The 21897-nt window shown below is 31.5% G+C and overlaps 1 protein-coding gene across 5 annotated transcripts in view; it reads left to right on the top strand.

The window, feature by feature from the left end:
- ANKHD1 (ankyrin repeat and KH domain containing 1) overlaps positions 1–21897 on the top strand; it is a 90723-nt gene that overhangs the window by 16953 nt on the left and 51873 nt on the right. For 4 of the 5 annotated variants that reach the window (XM_039836287.1, XM_039836288.1, XM_039836290.1 and 1 more), the window contains exons 2-10: positions 4353–4506; positions 8266–8422; positions 9464–9611; positions 10314–10461; positions 11911–12144; positions 14384–14478; positions 16766–17003; positions 17166–17357; positions 18309–18418. In XM_039836287.1, the coding sequence (XP_039692221.1) occupies positions 4353–4506; positions 8266–8422; positions 9464–9611; positions 10314–10461; positions 11911–12144; positions 14384–14478; positions 16766–17003; positions 17166–17357; positions 18309–18418 (1476 nt within the window). The remainder of the gene's footprint in view (positions 1–4352; positions 4507–8265; positions 8423–9463; positions 9612–10313; positions 10462–11910; positions 12145–14383; positions 14479–16765; positions 17004–17165; positions 17358–18308; positions 18419–21897) is intronic. The other variant, XM_039836291.1, reaches the window with a different exon arrangement.

A 21897-nucleotide genomic window follows, 5' to 3' on the forward strand; every position in this document is an offset into this window, starting at 1 on the left:
AAAATTCTATGATCCTTCTGCTGTATGTAGGAAATTATGAAGCTTTTATATTCATTTGCATGATGAAGACTTAATTTCTTTAATACACCATTATTTTGGACTTATATTCATCTGCATGATGAAGACTAATTTCTTTAGATATGCCATTATTTTGGACTTATCCATTATGTAGACATTTTTCGGTACTGTATCACCAAGCCTGTATCACCAAATGTGCAGAATTGGCCTTTAATGTTTTCATGTAGCTATAAATGGTTTCCATTTTGGCTGACCGGATATATTTTGAGGTAATGCTATTACAGTCTGAATTAGAAGAGTACATGTTTGAGCGAATTTATCAGATAAGATATTTATGAACTGCCAAAAGCAATATCCAAATATTCCTGAAGTAATAGGCATAATCGGACATTTTGTCCTTTTATTGATTCCACATTGAGACAAGCTTTTAAAATTTTAGAGAAGATAGGACAAAGGAAATATTAGAATTGACATAAATGTATTCAAATCATTTATGTGTTTAGGTATATGTAACTACAACTTATCATGGGAACTTAAGATTTTTCCTACAAGCGTTATGGATATTTAAACTTTTTTGATCTTGTGAGTCAGTACTTAATTATAAAATGGCTAAAACTATATTTGAAAATTTAAGTGATCATCAGAAGAAAAAAAATTGTAGCTGTGTAAGTGATGGATAATAACTAAACTTACCGTAGTAATCATTTTGCAATATATACATATAGGAAGTCATTATGTTGTACACCTTAAGCTTATACAATCTTATATGCCAATTACATCAGTAAAACTGGAAAAAATAAATAAAATGAAAAAAGAAAATTCAAGTGAATGCTGATAAAAGTGTATCATACTAGATTTTCAGTATCATTATTCCAGTTTCAAAAGGCATAGAAAGTAGACACTGGTGAGGGACAGGATGAAAGAGTTGTAATTACACAGAATTATGTTCTAAAAATTACATTTATTTAGTTTTATTTTTTCAGAATGCTTTTACCTTATTTCATTTTGATAGCACTAGTGAGGCAGGTATTATCTATGTTTATTGAGGAAGAAATGGACTGTCAGAAAGGTTGAGTGATTTGCATGAAGTCTCACAACAGTGCCTGATGGAACTAGCACTTGAACCTAATTTTCCTGATCTCGAGTACAATATTCTTTCCATTATGCCCTGTTGCCTTATTGAAACTTGAATTTATAGGCACTTTAAGATGTTAGAGAGTTAAACTCAGTGAATTGTCTTAATGAATTATAATTTTCAAAGAGAGGCTATAAGCCCTCTGAAGGCATGAAGCACATATCTATTTTGGGTTTTTCTTCTGACCTTGATTCTTCCCGGGCACTTAGGAATGACCTGTCTTGTGTATGTGATGCTAATGTTACTGACACCCAGGGTGACATTGCTGCTGGTTCTATCTTCCTAGTGGTGGTGACCAGGTAGGCAATGAGCAGTTTATCACCTTTTACGTGGTCTTACTCAAATCTATCCCCAGTTCTTTCTAGCCTAAAGCCATAGTTGTACACTAGGTACCTTACAGTTTTGTAAAAGTTGAGTTATAATTCACTTACCATAAAATTTTAAAGTGTACAGTTAATTGGTTTTTGTACATTCACAAGGTTATACAGCATTCACCACTATCTAATTCCAGACACATTTTCATCGTTCCAGAAGGAAACTTCAGACCTGTTAGCAGTCACTCCCATTCCTCCCTCCCTGACTCTTCATGCAACCACTGATCTCCTTTCTGTCTCTATGGATTTGCCTGTGCTGGATCTTTCATATAAATGGAATCATATAATATGTGCCTTTTTATGTCTGGTGTGTGTCAGTACTTATTTTTATGACTGAGTAATATTCCATTGGATGGAAATAACCACATTTGTTTATCCACTTACCAGTTAATGGACATTTAGGTTGTTTTCACTTTTTGTCTATTATACATAATGCAGCTATGAACTTCTGTGTACAACTTTTTGTATGAACATGTATGTTTTCAATCCTCTTAGGTATATACATAGAAGTGGCATCGCTGGGTCATATGGTGATTCTCTGTTTAATTTTTGAAGAACTGTCAAAAACTTTCCCACAATGGCTGCATCATTTATATTCCTACTAGCGGTATATGAAAGACCTTATGTTTTTTGAGATTTTCCAATTGCATCTTTAAGCCTATTTTTTATTTCATTCCATTCCACCTGCACCCCTATGACTGACCACCTATTGAAATTCTGTGCATCCTTAAAAGCCTAGTACAAATGCTACTAGTCGTGCAAAGTCTTCTTAGATTACTGAGGCTAGAAGTGACTTCTCTCCAATACATATAGTTGTACCATTTATTTCTCTTCAGGCCTTTTGTAATAGTCTTTGACTTATTTCTTCCACAGTTCTGTGCTGTCATAGTGCTTTGTATAAAACAGGACTTCAGTAGATATTGGAGAAACAAATGGAAGAAAATCATAAATCCTTAACTTGGATTTTTAAAGTGTATGATCTGTATTTGTCTCCATAATGTGTATAATACCACAGCAGACCAATGCCTTTTATAAAATGTTAACATCTAAACACCATCTTTAACAAAAAATTCCAGAATTTGGAATAATGGTTTTATCTTTAACAACTGGCAGGTATATGTATCTGCAAATACCTAATAATTTCCTGGGCTTGCAACAAGCTCTTTGTTGTACAAACAGTTACCTTTCAATATCATTTGACAACTAATAGTCTGCATTTATCTATTGGCATGGATCTAGAATGCCATCTTTGTAATTATATATTAGAGAAGCTGTGTTACTTAGTACATATCACTACGTACATAGTAATATGTACATGGCTCAATGTTATTAGATCTGAAGTTAAAGATTTATTTTGTAAAATTATAGTACATCACCAGATAAATTACATCCAAATCGTTTTAACTTTACTGTCTTTATTAGGATATCTTTATTTGGTGTCCATTGTGAAAACTGATGACCAACTAGCCAAATGTGCCAAATAATGTAGTCTAAATACTGTGATCCTTTGTTTATCAATTCGTGAGTTAGTATTGCCTAGTGGTTAAGAGCACAGACTATAGCTTTATGGCCTGGGTCTGAAACCTAGCTTTGCCACTTATTAGCTGTGTGACTTTGAAGAAGTACTTACTCTTTCTATTCCTGTTTTTCAACCTGTCTACAAATATGTTAACTTCCATGGTTATACATATTTATGTATTATAGACATATATGGGTATATAAATATGTACTCATGATTGTATGCATGAGTACCCATGCTCATGTTTACTTACATGTACATATATACTTTTAGCAAAATAAAGACCATACTGTTTTGAATCTTTTGGTGTTTTCACTTAATTTTATGAATACCTTCTCATGCCATTAAATTTATTTCAAAAACACTATGTTTAATGACTAGATAGTAGTTCATCCTGTGAATGTACAAACTATATTTCCCAAATTCCCTATTGTAGTTTATTTCCTCTTATTTTTGGAATTATAATTAATACTGCAGTGAACATCCTTGCATATTTTTGTCTTGCTTTCAGGTCATTTTTTTAAAGGATAAATTCCTTAAAATGGAATTAGTGGGTCAAAGGGCATAAGGTTTTTAAAGCATTTCTATACACATTTCAAATTGCTTTCCAGAAAGGTTGTGCATATTTTACTTAAGAAAATTTTTTTAGAATTAACTATTTAAAATTACAGTGTTCCGTTTATTTTCATAAGTTGATTTTGCACATACCATATGTATAAAATATGTATCGAATACAAATATATTAAATACCAACTATTTTCAAGGTATTCTTAGGCCCAGAGGATAGAACAGTAAACAAATAGATATTGTTCTTTTTCTCATGGAGATTTCTTATCTATAGGACTCCAGGTATTTGGCAGTGGATTAAGTCTCTTTTTTTAATTAAAATGTCATAGTAAATTAATTAGAAGAAAGGAAAAGCTGTGCCTCAATGACCGATCTATGGTATCTAGTCTTCTTACTGCCTAGTCCTGTATACATCCTCTTGGGAACATCCTCTTGGGAACTATGTTCATGTACTTGTTTCATTTTTTAAAGTACTGCTTTTCAGGCTCTGTGTTAGGCACAGAAGATTCCAGGTAACTTGAATCTGATGTGTCTGGGCTATACCTATAGTCAGGTCTCGAAGATAAGCAGAAAGTTGGGAGGCTCCCTCAAAGTCCCTTCCTACAGCCCCATATTTCTAAAATAATTTACCTGGTTATATTTAAATTCCAAATCAGAAGTTATATTACCTTAAACTGTAGTTATTCAAACGATAATTGAGATCGGTTTCATGGATATTGCATCTTTAATTCATAAACAGGTCGAATCATTTATTTTGGACCAAGAAGATCTGGATAACCCAGTGCTTAAAACAACGTCAGAGATATTCTTATCAAGTACTACAGAAGGAGCAGACTTGCGCACTGTGGATCCAGAGACACAGGCACGACTAGAAGCATTGTTAGAAGCAGCAGGTACTTTATTTTGTGTTTTTCTTTTTCATCTCTTGAAAAGTCTAGGTTGCTATACAAAGTTATACAAGATTACCCCCAAATTATATAACATTATACAAAATTTGAAATCTCTGTAGTGTTATATTTTTTTCCTAAAGAAAATGTTCACATTTTATATTTAAATAATTCTTGGTTGAAAGTTTTCAATAAGTGATTTCTGGACTCAACACTAACATTTATAATAAGATATTAGATAATTAGCTAGTTATCAAGGAAAACTTATCTATTACCAATTACATTAAAAAAATAAAATGTGGGAGAAAAACATAGTTCATCAAATTGTGAATCTTTTAACTGATTTAGAGAACTGGCATGTGATTACTTACTCACTTTAGTCTATGTGTATCTTAATTATAGATTGCTATTTTTTACTTGGGAAACTTTAAAAAAAAAAATCAAACACAAAATTGGACCAGCTCTAGTCCAATACACCAAACTATGTCAACTTCTTGTTCTCAAGTGGCAGAAAAGAAAAATCTGTGATAAGCTTTCTCAAAATAATGTATACTTACCACTATTTTATATTGTACAACCTACTCGTTATTTGCTATTCAAAGTTTCCATTACACTGCAATGAAAAGCTTTTATCTCCTAAAATTGCGTTTTAAGAAGGAAGTTAACTTTTTCTGATCTTTGTATATTGCTTTTGAGATGTTCACTTTGTATGACACTCCTTTTATTGTTTAATATAAATATATGTGCACATTAAACACATATAAGAATTTAATCTGGAATTTACAGTTTATTTTTAAAATAGTGCCTAGAAACTTAATTAGGGGGCCGTATATATACCTTATGCCATGTTAAAGCCATTAAAATGTAAAAAGTACAAAATAAAGTTTTTTAAAGTATGGAAAATTTCACTCAGTTTCTGAGTACAGTTGATCATAGAACAACATTGGAAGGAGGTTTAGAAGAGCCAGCTCCCCCATACAGTCAAAAATCCACATATAACTTTGACTCCCCAAAAACTCATTGATTGCCCCTCAGTATCCGTGGGGTTTGGTTCCAGAACACCATGCAGATGCCAAAATCTGCAGATTCCAAAATCCACAGATGCTCAAGTTGGTATATAAAAAGGTGTAGGACAGATCCATGGATGTGACACCCAAGGATGTGAAGAGCCAACTGTATATTTACAGAAAAAAATCATGTATAAGTGGACCTGTGTAGTTCAAACCCATGTTGTTTAAGGGTCAACTGTGCTTTAATGAGCATATTAAAGATGGGTATTCAGAAAAATCATAGCAGCCTTTTAACACATTTCATATTGAAGAAAAAATCAGTGTTACATTTGACCACATAATGACTAGGAGAAAAGTAAGAGCTAAAAGAAATACATATTTTTAAATCATTCTTGGAAAAACATAAATAATTTATTAGGAATGTGTTTATTTGATATCATCTTGTTATTCCTTTAACTTTGTCCTGTTATGGAAAAGCACAGGTATGATTTGTAGCAGATTGACTTTTAGTCCTTTTAATGTCTTTTTGGAACTGATACATACTTAAAATTATATTGAACAAAATATTTAAGTATCCAGCAGAGACTTTAAGGTAAGACTAGTAATAAAAAAAAAAAAGGTTTGATGTTCACATTAGTTAATTACATTGGGTGTCCCTCCCTTTTTGTCTTATTTCTTGTGAGTCTCCTAGTTATGCTTTAGGGATATACAGTATAATATGTTTGAAATGGGCTTGAAATGGGAGTGACATGGCCACCCTCTAATTTTTTTTTCTTTCTGTGCTTTGGAATCTTATATTTTGCTTAGAGAGAAATGCGGAGAAAAGGTGTTTCTCTTCTCCCTGTCTTCTCTGGACTACTTACTTTCCTTTCCTTCTCCAGACCAAGTTTTTTTAGGGGTAGTGGTACATCTTTACTCTCCAGTTTAGGCCAACAGTTTACTCATGTTGTGAGTACTACTCCAGACTCCCAGTTTACGGTTTTAAATTCATTTTTTTCTGGGCACCTTATGAGTCTCACTCAGGACTGGCTCTTTCCTGGTGCATTAAGCATTTTTCTTTCCCCCTTTTCTCTTTAGGTTCATAGGTAAGTCTGGTATACACAGGAGGATACCTTAGAATTCCTTGTTTTTCATACCTATTATTAGAAAACCTTGAAAATCATGACTTTCTGGCTTCCAGGAGTTGTCAGAAACTGTTGAATTTAAATGTTTGTGTATTTCAACAATTTAAACTCCAGACATTGTTGAATATAATATTGTGTCCAAAGAAATTGTCAGATGTATTTTCAAATGATACGCTCTTTTCTAAGCTCTGTGCAAGTCACTTGCTTAATAAATTATTTTTGCGCTTCAGTATTTTCATTTGCTTTTGGAACATGGATGTTGTGTTGAGCCTATAACTTTTAAGAGGAATTTTTAAACACATGTTTGTGTTTTTAATTATGAGAACGTGTTAGGTATTACTAGACTTCTTAAAGAAGATGGAATTCTTAACATGATTTTAACTGAAAAAATGGAGCCGAAGATATCTTTTTCTTTAAGATTTTCTTTGAGAGTCATAGAGAAAATTAAGAATTAAAGCCATTTAAAAAATTTTTAAAAATTCTTTTCTAAATTATAAAATAGCTAAAGCTATATGAAATGTGTTAAATAGATTATAAAGCCTTCTCATTGTCAAGGTTTACATATACGTCTAGACTTTTTCTCTTGTAGTTATGTAAATACATGTATATGTTTGAATATACATAAGTTTTTTAAAAAATGAAGTAGGATCATATATAGAATATGTAATAATTTTCTTTTCTTCACATTATCATGGGCATCTTTCCACAACATGATATATTGATCTTTTTCCTTTTAAAGAGTAAGATAATATTTTGTTGTTTGGATGCACCATAATTTATTTTACCAATTAGTTATTGAGGGATATTTAGGTTATTTCCAATTTTTCCATTTCATAAATTATGCTGTAGTTTATATATATCTATAACTTCTCTTGCTTGTACGAGTATCTTTATAGGAAAAATTCAGCAGTAACGTGCAGTGATATTGTCAAAAATTTTCTGTTACAGTAGTGACTAATTCTTCACTGAATCTAGAGAAAAAGATTTATTGACAACTTGGACATCTGATAGTCCTACCAGACTATGGGCTCTGTAAGGACAGGAACTATGCCATATTCCTTTTTGCCTCCCTTGTATCTGGCACATCATAAGCACATAATAAATATTAATGATAAGAATAAATTTATTTTAATTTATGGTTCAGCTCTAGAAGATGGTTCTAAGTGGCTATTTAACCAAAGAAAGAAACTATTGGATTGTTTGTTTTAATGTTACAGGATATCCCCTCTATTACTACTGAAAATAGTACAGACAGATATAATTCTATACTAGAATTGTATGACTGTATACTTTGAAAGGAATTGTATGACTGTATACTTATTGTATGACTGTATACTTTGAAAGGAATCTCATTTATTTGCTACAATAAGTTTTAAGTTATATTTGGAGTTAAGTAGAGGACAAATTAATATGTGCATTGTAAACATGGAAAGACTAAAATATAGGTGGTTCTATGATGGCCTTTTGATGTTAGTGGCAAATTCAAAATTACCAGCCTAATATTCTGACTATCGGCCTTATCTATGGGAACTATGCCATTTTTGCACTAGGTAATAGTGTTTAGAAATATAATTACAATTTGCACTTTTATTCTTTCCCTGCACTTCCTGATTGATTGACACGCAATGAAGGAATTGGCAAATTGTCAACTGCTGACGGTAAAGCTTTTGCAGATCCTGAAGTACTCCGGAGACTGACGTCCTCAGTAAGTTGTGCGCTGGATGAAGCTGCTGCTGCACTGACACGTATGAAAGCGGAAAATGGCCACAATGCAGGACAAATAGACACGTATGTATTGAATGACTTCCGCTGGGTTTGAGACATTTTCTTGAGTGAATTTTGGAGAAGTAGCAAATTTTGGTTAAATATATCTTTTGAAGGGGCTTTAGCCAAATGGATATTGTATTTTAAGTTGATATATAAATGTATATATATGAATATAAAAATAGATATTATATTTTTATTCTTCTATTTTACTCATATTCATTGAGCTATCTTGTGGAATGTACTATACTAGAGTGTAAGAAATCCAAACTGGTTTCCATTTCTAAGGAAGTTACTTATTCTAACAGTTATAGTAGTAAACCCTGAACTGACTGGTTGGGTAATAATAAATGAAATGGATTTGCTAATGCAGTAATCTAGGTGCTTGCTACTCAAACATCGTTCATGGACTAGCAGCATCAGCATTACCTCAGAGCTTATTAGAAATGTATCTACTGAATCAGAATCTGCATTTTAAAAAAGGAACGTGGGTGATTTGTATGCACATTAAAGTTTGAGATTCACCGATTTTGTTAATCATTCTGCAGTAAAATTTTTACTTAGATTTTGACCTTCTGCTGTTACAAGGTAAAATTCTAAGCCATAGGATTATATCCCGAATGTCTTTGGGAGTCATTAACACTAGTAGAGTTTAAAAAGTTGTACATCCAGGGGTGGCTCCGTAGTGTAGTGGTTAGCATGTCTGCTTTACACACAGAAGGTCCTGGTTTTGAGCCCCAGGTGGAGCCATGGACCAAATCCCGGGTGCACCCTGCCCACTGAGTGCACTGAACCTGTACATCTAGTGCTTTAAAAAAGTTTAGTTAAAATTTAATATGACAATTTGTTAGGATGTTTTGAAAAATAAAAATGACTGCTATTTCATATTCTTTTATTTTTGCTTGGTTGACATACATGAATAAATATTAAAACAGATGATCATACAATTTTTTTCTTACTATATCAATACTTTTCTGTGTCTGACTATTAATATTTAATGTAATTTATCATCATAAGTCCCTCGGTCTTTCTGTGTTGGTTAATTGTTGATGATTTCGTTTGCAGTCGCAGTTTGGCAGAAGCTTGTTCAGATGGGGATGTAAATGCTGTTCGTAAATTACTAGATGAAGGCAGAAGTGTAAATGAACATACAGAAGAAGGAGAAAGCCTGTTGTGTTTGGCTTGTTCAGCAGGGTATTATGAATTAGCACAAGTAAGCAGAAATAATCTTTAGTAATTAAAATTGTTGAAGGGTTTTGATGTTTTATTTTTATCATTAGTAAAAGAAATTATAATTAGAGACCTTTCCTTTTTTGGCCCTGGGTAAAATAGAAACTGATACATAATTAATTTTTTGCCTGTAAATACAACTAGGCATGATCCATTTTTCTACCATTTAGTCAAAACTAGTCCTAATGAATAAGAAACACATAAAAAAATAATATTTAAAACTTGCTTTAGAAATAATACACAACTATAGTAGAAAGTAATGATTTTTCATTTTGCCAGATTACCCCAATTTTAAAAAATTTTTTCCTTCTGTTAGAGCAATATTGGGAAATAGCCATGTGTTTACCAGTTAGTTTCTGTCTTGTGAGTATAGTTTTGCTGTACTCTTACTAGATAATCCCAGACATAACAGATTCTTTGACAAGAGTAGTTATAGTTTGTAATAGGATGGCTAATGTGATTATGTACTTTAAAGATTGATATATGTAATGGTATTATAAAATACAGCATCTAAACTGGTGTTTTGAGCAGTGAACACTGCCATATTTTCCCAAAGGTGATTATTTTTTTATTTTTCCTCACCCCCACTCTAAAAGAATATCTTCCCAGATACAGTATATTCTCTAGAAATACTATTAATGGTAAAAATTGATAATTTCTCTCTGTGTGTATATGTGTTTTAAAGGTATTACTTGCTATGCATGCTGATGTTGAAGATCGAGGGACTAAAGGAGACATAACTCCCCTAATGGCAGCATCCAGTGGAGGTTATCTAGATATTGTGAAGCTATTACTTCTTCACGATGCAAATGTCAACTCCCAGTCTGCAACAGGTATATAGAAAATGATGTATGCGTTTGAGGAAAATAAGTTGATATAATTAATTATAATGTGAGAGATAAAAATTTGATTCCTAGGAAAAACCAGTTGTAAACCTACAGAAAAATCTTAGCCTTTGTTTAGAATCTCTGAATAAAATATAGATTAATTTGATATCTTCAAAAGTCTTTAAAACATACTTAACTTCTATTTGATCAAGATCAACAATTTTTCTGTGGAGCACAGTTTTTTTTTCTGCCATAATGATATGTAATGTGTGAAGAGGCAAAATTATGAACTATATCTCTTATAATACTTTATCTCATTTAAATACAACTCCCTTGACTTTAGGTTATAGATTAACTTGAGAGTATTTACCCATAGGGGTTTTCATGTCAAGTGTACTGAATGCATTTACTATTAAGATATTCTTGTGGCAGCATGAAAGCTACTCTAGTAAAGACCACTCTTTTATTTACTTATGTTTCCTAGATTTATAGACAGGCAGAGCTTTGGTTGTATGTCTTGAATTACAGGTATAGTTTTAGTAATGAGATTCCTTGCATTTAGTGAGGCAACTAAATGTTTTTTTAAAATATAGTAAATAATGAAAGCATATCAGTGTTCCATACTATTAAATATATGTTAAATGTATCCTAATTTATTTTTTAAATGAGCAAGCCTTCCTAGAAAGGATTCTAGGTCATTTCGCTGACCACATTGTCTTAGTTGTAGTAATATTAATGTGCATAACATCTGAGGTGGTTAAATGGTTGAATTCTGAACAAACTGGGTTCTGAAATGATAGGTTTGCTGAACCTTTAAAACAGCCTTCTTCAGTCTCATTCTGTTGGATGGTTAAAAAACCTCCCTACCCCCTTTAATAAATAAAAATTCTTGAAACAAAATCAGGAAAGAAATAAGTAGGAAACTTTTTAAAGAAATTTTTCTTTTGAAGGAGTTATACTGAGGGGGATTTATATATATCTCACTGGGTCACATAAATATAGATGGTCTATATGTTTCAGAAGGAAAATATACCTAAAACAATGGATTATCTTATGAATAAATCTGTAAAGATAAAGGAGAGGTAAAAGAAAATGAAGAAATGAATATATATATAGAAATGAAATGTTAAGTGTTTCTAAATTGTACAGTATCAAAAGATAAAGGAATAATTTTGAATGATACATTAGAATACTTTAGATAAAAATATGTTGAAAGTGATTTTTCAAGCTTATTTTACAAGCTAAGGAAATAGGAGAGAGGTAAATTGACCTGTTTATAATAAACCTTTTAATTAATAAAAAAATTAAGATGATGCTTCTAACCAATACAACAAAAAGTTTGAGATGATAGTTGTTTGGTTTATGTAAGAATGGAAGAGGTAGAACTAGAACAGTAGCATAATCATAATTGTATCCATTTTATCATAATTTTGTATTTCTTTTGTTCTTTGTTAGGAAACACTGCATTAACTTATGCTTGTGCTGGAGGATTTGTTGACATTGTGAAAGTGCTACTTAATGAAGGTGCAAATATAGAAGATCATAATGAAAATGGACATACCCCCTTAATGGAAGCAGCCAGTGCAGGTCATGTAGAAGTTGCAAGAGTTCTTCTAGATCATGGAGCAGGCATCAACACTCATTCTAACGAATTCAAAGAAAGTGCTCTTACACTTGCATGCTACAAAGGTACTCGATATGTATGAAAATTTATGTTTTTTTATAACAACTTTGAATATTTGAGTACTTGAGTTAATTTTACATTGCTTATGTTTTCCCTGTGCTATAAAATTATCTAGCTTATAAGAGATTATATATAAAGTCCATTTTAGCCTGTATTTCCTAAAGTATAACTTCACAGTGTATGTTTTTTTTATTATTTTAATTCAAATTTATTCAATTAGCTATGAAGTCAACTCTTAGTACAGATTTAGAGTTTCCATTCTTTAATGATTTTTGTTTCTTACGATTTTTCCAGCATTTATTTCAAAAATAATACACACTCAAATAATATAATAATCACAATGATACAGAAACCTGAAAAACACAAAATAATATAAAGAAAACTTTGTAATTACATGTAATGCTACTATCTAAAGATTTTTAAAGGATGTAAACAATATTGTAATGTATTTACTTCCAGTGTGTTTTTAAAGTATATTCATAAACAAATATATATATACAGGCATACCGCAGAGATATTGTGAGTTTGGTTCCAGACCACCGCTATAAAGCAAGTCTTGCAGTAAAGCAAGCTGTAATCTTGTTGAGGGAGGAGGGTCTTGCCTTTAATTTGTAAAAATTACAACATCTGCAAAGTGCAATAAAACAAGGAATGCCTGTATTTTTAAGTGGTCATACTCTTAACACTGTTTTACAGTCTGCTTCTTTTATTTGGCAGTGTATCGTGAACATTTTGCCACCTCAATATTTTTGTAATACAACTTTTGATGGTCACATAATGATATTTCGCTATTGCAGTTATTAGTGGATTTGGCTGTATATGCCTCAAAACCTAAATTAATAATGATCTGAACAAAAGAGAAGCCTTTTCTCTTTTATATAAAACAAGTCCAGGAGTAGGCTAAGATTAGTATAACAGTTCCATTGTTATCAAGATCTCAGCATTCTGTTTTTCTGCTTTACCATCCTAGTATGTGGTTTCTATATTCAAGGTTACCAAGATGGTAGCTATGGCCCTAGCAATCCATATTCTAAGAAGGATGAAGAGGGCAAGGGCAAAATGGGGAGTGCCTTCCAATTTAGTAAGGTATCTTTAAGGAGTCTTCATAGAAGCTCTGTGTTATTGTTCCGACTTACATCTCATTGGCCACACATAGCAACAAGGGAGGCTGGGAAATGTAGTCTTTTAGTCATGCGTGTTGCCACTCAGATAAAATTAGAGTTCTGTTAAGGAACATTGAAAAATAGATAATTGAGTAGGGAACTAGCAGTCTCTGCCAAAAACATCAAATGGATGCACCATAATGGCCTATTGTTGGACACTTGAATTGTTCCCAGTTTTTCACTATTATTAAAAACACTGTGATAACGTCCTTGTGCAGACATCTTTGCCTAATCTCTGATTATTTCCTTAGGATAAATTCCTGGAAGTGGAATTGCTGGGTCAAAGGGTATGGACATTTTTAAGGCTTTTGATACATTTGCCAAATTGCCTTCTAGAAAGGTTGATCCAATTTATACTCCCACCAGCAGTGTTTGAGAGTGCCCTTTATCCCACCCTACACCCTCACCAACACTGGGTATTATCATTCTTTTTAATATTTGCCATTTTGATAGTAAAAAATGGTGTGTCATTTTAATTTGCATTTGTTTAATAGGAAGGTTTAATATTTTTTTCATCAGTTTAATATTCATTTGCATTCTTTTTCGAATTACCATTTTATGTCCTTCATTCATTTTTCTACTGGAGTGCTTTTCTTTTTCTTATTGACTATTAAGGCTTTTTATGTATTAAATGTATCAAGAGGGTTGAAATTATTTTGATGGAATTTTCTGTGCCTGTTCATTGCCACAGTGAGTTTATAGCTATTATTTTAAAAGCTGTTTTTCTGAAAAATGATCCAAACATGCTTTACCTGGCATTCTATTTTATTTCAGTGTTTTGATTTGATATAGTTTATATAGATTAAATGAAAGAAGAAGTATTATTGCTTTACTTAACTTGAATTATGTACTTTGGACTAATGTAATCTTTAAAACCTAGACCTTGACGAGAGCTTGCTTATTATATTGGACTGGCTTTGTAAAACTGTCATTGATTGATTTATTGAATACAATATAAGTTCTCTTAAAATTTTTGTATAGACATCTGAAAGAAAATATTCCCCATTTTAATACTTATGAATTACATTGATACTCAATTCTTTAGAAATATAGTTTTTAAATTTGTGGATTTTTTTTAAAGGCCATTTGGATATGGTTCGCTTTCTACTTGATGCTGGTGCAGATCAAGAGCACAAAACAGATGAGATGCACACTGCCTTAATGGAGGCTTGCATGGTAATTTCAAATTGCACTCACTTGAGATTTTATGGGAAGAAAAGATCATATGTGTATAGACTTTTAAGAATTATTAATTTTTTGGAAAAATATTTATTATGAGATCAGATTTTTAAAAAATTATACAATAGAGAGGGAAGGGGAAGTATATAATGTTTTTTTAACTTTTAATAGTAAATCCGTCAATGTAGGAAACAATACAGAAGGTAGGCTTGGCTATGTCATTTCCAACTCACTGATATACTTTTTATTTTCTTTATTTCCTTTATTGTGGTAACATACACAAACATAAAATTTACCACCTGAACCATTTTTAAGTGTATATTTCAGAGGTCATGTTTGCAACCATCACTACCATCTCTGTAACTCTTTATTTTGTAAAACTGAAACTATGCCCATTGAATAACAACTTCCCATTCCCTGCTCCCCGTCATCCCTTAGCAATCACCATTCTACTTTCTATCTACAATTTTGACTATTCTAAGTACCTCATGTAAGAAGAATCATACAGTATTTGTCTTTTTGTGGCTGGCTTGTTTCACTTAGCATAATGTGTCCTCAGGTTTCATCCATGTTGAAGTATGTGTCAGAATTTCCTCTTTTAAGGCGTCATAATATTTCATTGTATGTATATACCACATTTTGCTTATCTTTTCATTTATTGATGTACGCTTGGGTTGCTCCATGCTAAATGCTGCTAAGACCATAGGTGTACAAATATCTGTTTAAGTCCCTGCTTTCAGTTCTTTTGCGTATATACCAAAAAGTCAGATTGCTTGATCATATGGTAATTCTATTTTTAATATTTTGAGGAACCACCACCATACTGTTTTCCACAGTGGTTGTACCATTTTACTTTCCCTCCAACAGTGCATAAGCATTCCAATTTCTCCACATCCCACCAGCACTTGTTATTTTCTGCTTTTTTGATAGCAGCCATCCTAATAGTTGTGAGGTGGTATCTTGTAGTTTTGATTTGCATTTTCCTAATGATTACTGATGTTGAGCATCTTTTCATGTGCTTATTGGCCATTGTATATCTTCTTCGGAGAAATATCTATTCACATCCTTTGTCCATTCTTGAATCAGGTTGTTAGTTTTTTGTTATTGAGTTTTAGGAGTTCTATATATATTTTTGATGCTACTCTCATATCAGATATATAATGTGCACATATTTTCTCCCATTCTGTGAACACTTATAAATCCTTATTTCCAATTAGAAATGTATTTCAAACACCAAATAACCTAATACAGTAATTTGGTTTAAATATATTTTACGTACACTGAAGAATTAGTAAAACTAAAATTTTAATGTAAAGTTATTTGTTTTTGGCATCATGTCAAAAGTGATTAAAGCTAAGCTAGTCATTTAGTTAAGTATAATGAAACTCTGGATGAATACTGAAATATAACATTTAATTAAGGCTTTTAAAATTCTTTAATGAAAGAATCACCAAACCTCATAAAACCTTATTTTTATATTCAGTTTTTACTTTTCATTAGCAGTATTTTGGTCATTTTTGAAATAAAGAACAACATAACATCTGATTTTATATGCCTACATAAAATTTTGAATTAAAGAATTTGAAATTAACGAAGGGTATTTATGGTGATGGAGGGATAGAATGCATACCCTCCATGAGAATGTTTTAGTTAATTGCCTTACTATCTATGCAAATGGGCCCATGGTAAAATTATTTACAAGCGAATAAGATATTTATTTTTACATCTTTGTAAAATTTTTTGCCTCACTGCAACAGGCTTGTGATGAGGAACAATATAGGATATCAGTCCACAGGGGTTTACCTTGGTGACATAATCCCAAGTGGTAATGACTTCACAGAATTTGTTGTGTTATTTTGTGCCTAGTCTTTGTTTCTTATATAGATCTAACACAGTTTCTACACTGAAACATTACATAAGTTTGATGGTATAGCTATATTTGACCTGGCAATAGTATAAACATTAATTATTTTGAGGTACTGTTAACTAGATTTAACAGTTTTTTGGACTTCAAAGAATGTGGAAATTCAAAATTATTTGGAATTGTAACTGTCATAAGACTGATTGTTTTGGAAAATTTTGGGCTTGCACAAAAGTAAGGTAAAATCATTTTAATAGATTTTTGATAAGACAGATCTCAAATTGCTCAGATAATATATATGCATTTAAGCTGCATCTTTTTTTCTTCTTTTCTATCTCTCCTCAATTTCTTGCTCCTCTTTTCCCACTTTAAAAACCTCAAAAAATTTTTCCTTCCTTTTGCTTTACTTCTGAAAATCTGCAGGATGGACATGTAGAGGTAGCACGTTTGCTTTTGGACAGTGGTGCTCAAGTGAACATGCCTGCAGATTCATTTGAGTCGCCGTTAACACTAGCTGCCTGTGGAGGACACGTTGAATTGGCAGCTCTACTTATTGAAAGGGGAGCAAATCTTGAAGAAGTTAATGATGAAGGATACACTCCCTTGATGGAAGCTGCTCGAGAAGGACACGAGGAGATGGTGGCACTACTTTTGGCACAAGGTAAAGTATTTTTTTTACATTGATGGTAAAGTAAATTATCAACACCCTGGAAGGAACCCCAGAAGCAGAGAAGATAAGAGATGATTATCACAATTAGAACAATTAATATCTTTATCATAAGTCTGTTGCAACTAATTTTATCTATTTTTATGCTTTCCCCAGGAGCAAATATAAATGCCCAGACAGAAGAAACCCAAGAAACTGCTCTGACCTTGGCTTGCTGTGGAGGATTTTCTGAAGTTGCAGACTTTCTGATTAAGGCAGGCGCTGATATAGAACTTGGCTGCTCTACGCCTCTGATGGAAGCTTCTCAGGAGGGACACCTGGAGTTGGTTAAATATTTACTGGCTGCTGGTATGTCACTTTAAAAATGCCTTTTAGAAAAAGCTTTTATATTACTCTTACAACTTTAACAGTGAACCTTAACTTTTTCATTTCTACAAAAGTTGACAGACAGCTCTACAATTTAATTGCACTTCTTAGGCTCCTAAATCTCCAAAAATGTCATTTTTAAAAAAGTTTCTTATTGTTATTAATGTTTGCTTAGTGATTATAAGGCTTCTCATTGACCTCTCTCTATTGAATGGTTTGCGGCTTCTGGAAGGGAGAAGTTAGTTTGTCCTAGTCTCTGTTAATAAGAAGTGGGGATGACATAGAGATCATAATTTGGTACCCTTAAACCTGTTCATTTCTTGACATTTTTGAGTCTTTACAATGGTACTTGGAGACCACAATCTCAGCTAGAGTTGCTGTTTCTACTTGGTCTACCATTATGTCAAGACCTTTTTCGTTGGTCAGAGTTAGGAAATATTATTCTTCTTATAGATAAAATAAATCATGAGTTCATGTCAGTACTTCCAATTCAGAACCATTGGCTTTTTACTTCAACAATCTCATATTTTCTCTGAACCATGCCCAGAATTTCCCTTTTCACCAAAGGATTACTCATTTGATTTTTACCATACTATCCATAGAACTGTCTCAGAATATAATCCAGCATTACTACCAATATGATTTCTGAAAACTCTTTGACATTTTTTGGTTTTGCAGCTCTTTTGTTTCTTAGGGTATATCTTACTGGAAATGTGTAGGCAAATTTTACTGTTTTAAAATTATTTGGTATAGTTCCTTTCTGTATGGCTAAAAACATTTTTATAAAGCATATTTAAAGGAAAATTAGGACATTAAAATATATACTAATATTTTCATACTTTGGGTTTATCAGTTTCACAAAATTGTAAAATTAAACTTTCTGATGTAATTTTATAATGCCCAAAGTAAATGTATGGTTTTTTTGTGTGCTAGGTGCTAATGTTCATGCTACAACAGCAACAGGAGACACAGCCTTAACCTATGCTTGTGAAAATGGACATACAGATGTTGCAGATGTTCTTCTTCAAGCAGGGGCTGATTTAGTAAGATATTTTTAATTTCGAATCTCTGTGATAATATTCATTTATTTTTAATATTTAGAAAACACTAGTAAAGAAGATCTATAGTTTGCATGCTTTGCTATTTGTTCTAGTTTTGTTGAATTTATTAAATGTATTTTAGAACACTTTATTTTTAATGGGCATACTATTTCATTTCCTGGGTAAAACTATTTGTTTCTTTCTCTCACCCAATCCCATTTGGCATTCCTGAACTTTTTAAACTGCCCTTTATTAGACATACCTTAAATTCAATGATATGCTTACAAAATAGAATAATCTGTCAAATCACGATGAGTGATTTCTTTTGTTTCTCTAGAAACAAAACTGATATCATCTTCTTAATGATATTATTAAAGCATTCTATTATCTTTCTGTTTTTAGTATTTTCTGCTTTGGATTTTCAAAATTTCAAATTAGCTGGCAGATTCATATATGTAATATTCCTTACAACTTAGGGAAATTGTAAATCATATCCTACTTAAAGGTTCATGCTTCTTGCTGAAATGTGTGCTTTGATTTATTTTTATTTTGTGAGAGTGCTTTAAACTGCTTTCTAGAGTAACTCCCAGAATTCCCTTATACATTTCATAAAAATTTATGAGACACGATATAATGAATCCATTTTAATAGCTTCAGTTATTTGGAAAAAACTGCAGGCATTGCCTTTTAAACCATTTCCAATAACAGACATTCCCAAATAGATGCCTGAGGACATTGTTAGAAAATAATTATTGACTAAAGTAAATGTATAGTATATGTCACTTATTATCATTTCTATGAATTCTAAATATTATGACGATAATACTAGCATTCATTCTCATTAATTAGGATCTTCCCCATTAGTTAGAATTTCTGAGGTGTACTTTTTTATTTGAGAATTATGACAGAGAGATGTGTTAAGTAGATCTTGATCTTCTGCCTTCTTTCTATATCTTTTTTCTTTTTTAGAGTTGCTTTGGGTCACCTATAAAAATGAAAAATTAAAGTATTTCATCACTTGAAATAAAGAAATCGGGTAGAGCATTAAAGCTTAGATACTGTAAACGAAGTTTAATACTCTTATCCTCAGAATTCTTATCTGAATTTTTTCTTCCTTCTCCCATTTTTCTACAGCAAAGTTACTTTCTTAATGTGTTTGCTGAGAGTTCTTAGAAAAATCTTAAATAGGAAAAAAGAGGAAATGTCAGTTAAATGCATTCCAATATATAGCAAAACCTTAACTAATTTTGACCGAGTTACAAATCTAGTACGAAATATTTTCAAGTTTTTTATTTTTATAATCTTCTAGAATTAGGCAGAGTGTTTATGATTAGAATTCCTTAGAAGAATTGCATTAAATGAACAGATAGAAAGATCTGAATTTACTGTACTATTTTACATTCAAAATATAAGATTTAAAAAATGACTCAGATAAATACATATCTTAATTAAATACAAAGGTAATACTGTTAACATAATTGTTTATTTTTCTATTTTGCAGTCTATCTTTTGCATTCATATTTACATATAATTATATTCTTAGTATAATATAGTTGTTTTCTATTTTCCCCTGTGTTTTTTCATATTATAACATAGTCTCTATATTTATGTCTTGCATAATATTCCATCAAGTTGATGAACCATAATCATTCACTTATTATTGAACTTCTGACCTACTTTTTATTTTCTACTATTATAAATACTGTTAGATTTAATAACTTCATGGACATAACTTTTTTTTCTTCTTTCGAATGATTTTATATATTGATTTTAACATTTAAAAATATATTGCCTGTTCTGTGCTTTTGCACTCTATGGAGAGATATTTCAATTTTAGTATTAGTTCTTTTTCTAATTATATATTCTTTATAGAAAATGTAGAAAGTATAGGAAAGTCTAGTAAGTTTGATATTTAAAACCTATAAGTAAACTTGGTAATTTCAGGCTTTATTATCCAGAGAGGGATAAAAGACCTAGTCAAACACAAGTGATTGAAGTAGGCATATCATTCCCTAAATCCTGAGAAAAAGTAACTGATAATTCTTACTAGCTGAACCTAACAAGGCAGTAGCATCTTTCTTGTCCTTCAGTCTTTGCTACCACCCACTAGTATCTATTTTAGACTATAGTAATTTCCTTCAGTGGTTTGCAGATGGAAAACTCTCCACTCCCATTGCATGGAGTGGAGATCTATTCCATTCCTGGCATCTCATAGGTGTGTTCTTGATATCTAGGTTTGCTAGTTCTTTGAGTTAAATACATGTTTTTGTAGGCTGGCTGAGAACCTTTATTATTTTGGAAACTGTTTTTACCCTCAGTTTTAAATAAGGATGTACAAGTAACTTTGGAACACAATCTGGACCAACCCTTATGCTTTATTAGATTTTAGAGATTAATTTTTGTCATAATTCAAGGTTTTGATATTATATTGTTTAAAAAAGAGCCTTAAAACTTGTTTCCTATTCTTTAACATGTTCTGCATCAGAATCAGTTAATATATTAATTGTGGTTTAAAAAAATTTAATGCAGCAGTTTAGCTTTTTTATATTGTTTCCTGAGATGAAACTGAGAAGTTTTATGGCTTCTCATCTAAATGTAGTATGTATACTTGAGAACTTAATAGAATTTTAAAAGAAATCTAGGAGTTTTCTTATTTATTGCTTTTAAAAAATTCACAGCCAGAACTGATGGCATACTAGAGCACTTTCAGATAGATCCTCAAAATATGAGCATCTTCCAATCTGAAACTTAGTTACTTGAAACTTCGCTTTTCTACTTTTAAAATATTTTAAATTAAAAATATTTATAGATGTTTCCAATTAAAAGCACACCGAATACCCATTGTATTTAGAGATTATGGATTATGTAGCTTATCTAACTTTTTATTAATTGCATAAATTTGAATAATCCATTATTTAAAACCTTTGCACTAGTTTAATACTCTTAAATAGACCACTTAAAATGTTCTTTTTGAAAAGTCAGTAATTAAATGAAATTAAAAATTGTTCATTAATTCCAGAGTTTTTTGAAAATTCTCTCTGTTTAACATTCAGAATCATTTTAACTAAAAGCATTGAACTTATTCTATAAAGAGCTCTGAAAAAAAATGACCTAATTAATATCTTCTGTTATTTACATCTCTTGTTACCACCTTAATGGGAATCTTTGTATATTGAAATAAATATTATTCTTTTATGTGTTTTTTTCCTCTATATAGCATCTTTGTTTATTGGATTCAGGGTTTTTTGTTTTGTTTTTTTTTTTTTTAGTATTTGGTGTGATTACAGGTGTAGTATGATGTAAACGCGCTGTAAGAAAGTTTGTATTAAAACCATTAGTATTCTGTAGTACTTAAAATCTAAAAGAAATATTTAGGAAAAACAAACAAACTCTTTGGAAAAGTAATTATTTCTGAGAACAAGAGCTTTCATATTATCAGCCTCCCTACAAATTTATTACTGAACTGCTTTATCAGAAACAAG

Source organism: Pteropus medius, unplaced genomic scaffold (assembly GCF_902729225.1).
Source record: "Pteropus medius unplaced genomic scaffold, Ma_sr-lr_union100, whole genome shotgun sequence".
Classification (NCBI taxonomy): Eukaryota; Metazoa; Chordata; class Mammalia; order Chiroptera; family Pteropodidae; genus Pteropus; species Pteropus medius.